This window comes from Terrapene carolina, unplaced genomic scaffold (genome assembly GCF_002925995.2).
Source record: "Terrapene carolina triunguis isolate 2854851 unplaced genomic scaffold, T_m_triunguis-2.0 Scaffold94, whole genome shotgun sequence".
NCBI classification, from domain to species: domain Eukaryota; kingdom Metazoa; phylum Chordata; order Testudines; family Emydidae; genus Terrapene; species Terrapene triunguis.
In genome coordinates, this window is record NW_020664445.1 from 878,112 (window position 1) to 882,783 (window position 4,672).

The 4,672-nt window shown below is 47.5% G+C and overlaps 1 protein-coding gene across 1 annotated transcript; it reads left to right on the forward strand.

Moving 5' to 3' along the window:
- The first annotated feature begins 2,475 nt into the window (after window positions 1-2,475).
- TAL2 (TAL bHLH transcription factor 2) lies at window positions 2,476-2,829 on the forward strand. Its single transcript, XM_024221853.1, has one exon. It carries the CDS (start codon window positions 2,476-2,478, stop codon window positions 2,827-2,829), a length of 354 nt encoding a protein of 117 aa, XP_024077621.1.
- Window positions 2,830-4,672: the final 1,843 nt, after the last annotated feature.

The window sequence follows — 4,672 nt, forward strand, 5'->3', positions numbered from 1 at the left end:
GTGCAAACCAGAAGCACAAAATGAATGAGAGAAGATTCCCAGCAGGAACAATCCAATAGGACCCAACATTTCTGTTTTTTTGTTTTTTTTAACAGAGACAAGGGTGTTTTGGCGAGATCATTTTACCCTCTGGTAAAACACAGTTTAGAAAAATCAGGTCTTGATAGCAGCTGTGAAATTATAACAAAATACAAATGTTCTAGGACCTGACTGAATGTAATTTCATTAATGATCTGGAGGATGGTGTGGACTACACCCTCAGCAAGTTTGCAGATGACACTAAACTGGGAGGAGTGGTAGATACGCTGGAGGGCAGGGATAGGATACAGAGGGACCTAGACAAATTAGAGGATTGAGCCAAAGAAATCTGATGAGGTTCAACAAGGACAAGTGCAGAGTCCTGCACTTAGGGCGGAAGAATCCCATGCATAGCTACAGACTAGGGACCGAGTGGCTAGGCAGCAGTTTTGCAGAAAAGGACCTGGGGGTTACAGTGGACGAGAAGCTGGATACGAGTCAACAGCGTGCCCTTGTTGCCAAGAAGGCTAACGGCATTTTGGGCTGTATAAGTAGGGGCATTGCCAGCAGATCAAGGGATGTGATCATTCCCCTCTATTTGGCATTGGTGAGGCCTCATCTGGAGTACTGTGTCCAGTTTTGGGCCCCACCCTACAAGAAGGATGTGGATAAATTGGAGAGAGTCCAACGGAGGGCAACAAAAATGATTAGGGGGCTGGAGCACATGAGTTATGAGGAGAGGCTGAGGGAACTGGGATTGTTTAGTCTGTGGAAGAGAAGAATGAGGGGGGATTTGATAGCTGCTTTCAACTACCTGAAAGGGGGTTCCAAAGAGGATGAATCTAGACTGTTCTCAGTGGTACCAGATGACAGAACAAGTAGCAAGGGTCTCAAGTTGCAGTGGGGGAGGTTTAGGTTGGATATTAGGAAACACTATTTCACTAGGAGGGTGGTGAAGCACTGGACTGGGTTCCCTAGGGAGGTGGTGGAATCTCCATCCTTAGAGGTTTTTAAGACCCGGCTTGACAAAGCCCTGGCTGGGATGATTTAGTTGGGGGTTGGTCCTGCTTTGAGCAGGGGGTGGGACTAGATGACCTCCTGAGCTCCCTTCCAACCCTGATAGTCTATGATTCTATGATAATTGAAGGCACCAAAGTAGATCTGGGGATTAGCCATGAGAACACATTAAAAAAATGGAAGGGTGCATGTTCAGTGACGAACTCAGGGGAATTTGCACCTCCGTTCAATGCTTTCATGTCCAACGCATTAAGATTGAAAGCTCTATGGTCAGGGACCATCTTTATAACACTGTATATAATGCAGTTGGGCCTCAGTCTCTGACTTTGGCCTTCTAAGCACTATTGTAAAATAAATCATAGTAATGCTGACAGTATTTTCCTGATGGTTTGGTACTTAGGGTGCTGGATCAGTACTTAGAAGATCTGGTTTTGAACTCCCAGTTCTGCCACAGATTTCCTGTGTGAACTTGTGCAAGTCACATAACGTTTGCCTTCCAGCCCGTGCTCAAACCATGTCACCTGCTCAAGGAGCTCTTGCACTTCATAAATGAAAAGATGATGATGATGATGATCGCCTAGCAAAGACTGTGCAGTGAGGGGACGAAATCGGTTGATAATTCCGAGCTGTGGATGGGAAGGAGAGTGGGGAAGGAACACTTAGTCTAGAAAAAAGAGAAGGGCGGTGTAAATCACTGAGCAGCAGAAGGGTCTAAGTGCCTAATGGCATTGGTGGATACCAATCAACTTAGGATGGGATTTTCAGAAGAGCTCAGCATTGGCCTAACTCTGCCACCAGTGACATCAATAGGAGCAGAGTCCGGCCTATGATGGGTACTTTGTGAAATCCTACCTGTGAACCACATTTAAATACTATAGGATGTAAATTACTTTAGGCTCACTGTAAAGTCATATTGGTCTGGAAATTGGGCTCTATACTCTGTGTAGCCTGCGATATAAGCTGGTCAAAGCTAGGAAAGCTACATTTTGGTTGAAACTCAGATTTTTTGTGTCACAGTTTCCCCTGCAGAGCCCAGTGCAGTAGCATTTATAGCAGACTCACCGACACTGAGCAGTGAAAATAAAGCCAGAGTTAGTATCTTTCCACTGAGCGTTTGCAGCTTTTCCAAGTTGCTTTACCCTCCCCGTTGAGCCCTATGTGTGCTCCTTCCTCAATCCTCTGACAATACAAGGCTAGTTCTCTATTTCTGACTGCAGTTGCTGAGATTGTAGTCTGGGCAGGGAGAGGGACACAGGTCACCTTGGGGTTATGGTTAATCCATAGCTGGGAATGGCGATCCATCAGCCAGGGCAGGGACAAATTTCAAATTGCTAGCAACACTCTCACCTCCCGTAGAATGCTACCATTCTACAGCCTGAAGGCAGGTCTGAGACCTCTAACTTCCCCTCGTTGTCCTCTTTGCTTTTCAGAGCCTTGAGTATGACCAGAAAGATCTTCACCAACACCAGGGAGCGGTGGAGACAGCAAAACGTCAACAGTGCCTTTGCCAAGCTGAGGAAGCTCATCCCCACCCACCCTCCGGACAAAAAACTGAGTAAGAACGAGACGCTCCGCTTGGCCATGAGGTACATCAACTTCCTCGTCACGGTCCTGGGGGAGCAGGGCCTGCCGCAGACAGGAGTGGCTGCCCGGGGGAGTATACTGGGGCTGTTCCAACAAGCCCCACATTTGCAGAGTATGGAGGAACTGACTCTGATTGAAGACTGTGGAGTCCCTTCTCCGGGCACAAGCAGCAATATCCCAGAGTGCTGGTCAGAGACATCGTCTCCCTAGCAGGCAATGAGTGATGCAGTCCTGGTGTTAGTTTGATAGTCTCCTTTGCATAACATGTGGATTGTTTGCCTCTGTACAGTATTTATCTATTTATATCTATTACTGTTGTATTAAATATATTTTTATTTAAAAGGAAAGGAGGTGGAAGGAATCATTGGAAGGCGGACAATGGCATGGATGAATAGGGAATGGTGTTCGACCCTTGGGAATTTGCAAGGATTCAATGTAGTGACTTCACAGATTCATGGAAAAATCAAAGCCGAGAGGGGACCATTATGATCTGAGCCTCTGTATAACAGAGGCCATAGAATTTCATCCAGTTATTGCTGCAGTGGAAGAGATTATTCTTCCTTGCTACATAAGGAGACGCTATCAAGTCCAGTTGCTTGTGGGTCAGCTGGCGTGTTTCACTTAAATATCCAGCCTTGACTGAAAGGTCCAAGTGATGGAGCATTTACCACATCCCTTGGTCGGCTCTTCCAAGTTAAGAGTTTACATCTTATTTCTGTACTGAATTTTTCTAATATGTAGCTTCCAACTGCTGGATCTTGTTTTGCCTTTGTCTGTTAGACCGAAGGGCTCTCTAACATCAGAATGAAGCACAAATGAGTATATAAATAACAGCCACGAAGAAATTAAAACAGAAATGCCAGCCTATGTTGAAAGAAGAAATGTTATGGGTGAAGTTTCAGCAGATGCAGTGGATAGAGTCCATCAGCAAATCTATACCCAGCTGTGGGAGCACCGTGGGGGGAAACTGGCCGTCCTCATTCTGGCTCCATACAAAACCCACAGAGAGACTGCTCCTCCGGCCTTCCATGGCAGGACTTAACGAGCCAGGAGGTAGCCTTATGTACATGAATCCCCTGGCCCAGCAAAGGCCCCTGTATGCAAACATCTAGGCAAATTCCACACCACCCACAGACCATACCAAACAAGAGTAGGAAGGGGGGACTTGGTGAAGCTATTGCTGACCAGAATACAGGCCCGCATGAGCCCAGCTTTTGCAGCAAACATGTGTGCCCATTTGGCACGCTTCCTGAATTAGGTTTCCTATGATCGTCACTCCAGCATATGAGACCAGTGCATATCTCTACCAGACTGGGCAAGGTCGTGTTTGTACATGTACCCTGTGTGTATGTACCATGGGCTTCCCTTAAAACGTGCTGATTTTGCCTTTGATAATTAGATGAGTTTTCCTCACTGTGAGTTTGAGCCAAAGCCCAATGAACTCAAGGAAAAAAAATACAGTAGGAAATACTTGCATTGAACTCAGCAGGCTTCGGATCATGCCCCATTAGCAGTAGCCCCAGTACAAATTAAGGTAGGGAGTGGTTCTCAAACTATGGGGTGGGCCTTCCAAGGGAGGCATGGGAATGTGTCAAGGAATGTGCACACTCAGTGTATGGGGGGGTTGGTTTTTTTAAGCACTCTGGACTGTGGCTGTCAGTCCCGTGTGGCTAGGGCTCGTGCAGAAGGGCTGTGCTCACCCGGGAAGCAGGGATAAAGGGGATAGCCAGAGCCCTGCTGCCCCGGGGGTCAGGTTCTTCTTTCCACCCCCCTCAATCCCTCACTGGAAGGCAGCCGGGGCTCAGGCTATCCTTTCCCCAATCCCAATTCCTCACCTGGCTGTCGTGGGGCTCTGACTGTCAGTCCCGGTGTGGCTGCAGCAACGCAGAAGTAAGGGTGGCAATGGGGCACTAAGTCTGCTGTGAAAAGTGATATTGATGAATATCACTTTTCACATTGCCACCCTCATTTCTGTGCTGCAACTGGCTTGCGCTGCCCTCAGAGCTGGGCACCTGGCCAGCAGCCACTGCTCTCTGCTCTGCCTTCAGAGCTG

Bases quoted from the DNA above. Each gene is read 5' to 3' on its own strand.
- TAL2 (XM_024221853.1), top strand. From the start codon at position 2,476: ATGACCAGAAAGATCTTCACCAACACCAGGGAGCGGTGGAGACAGCAA.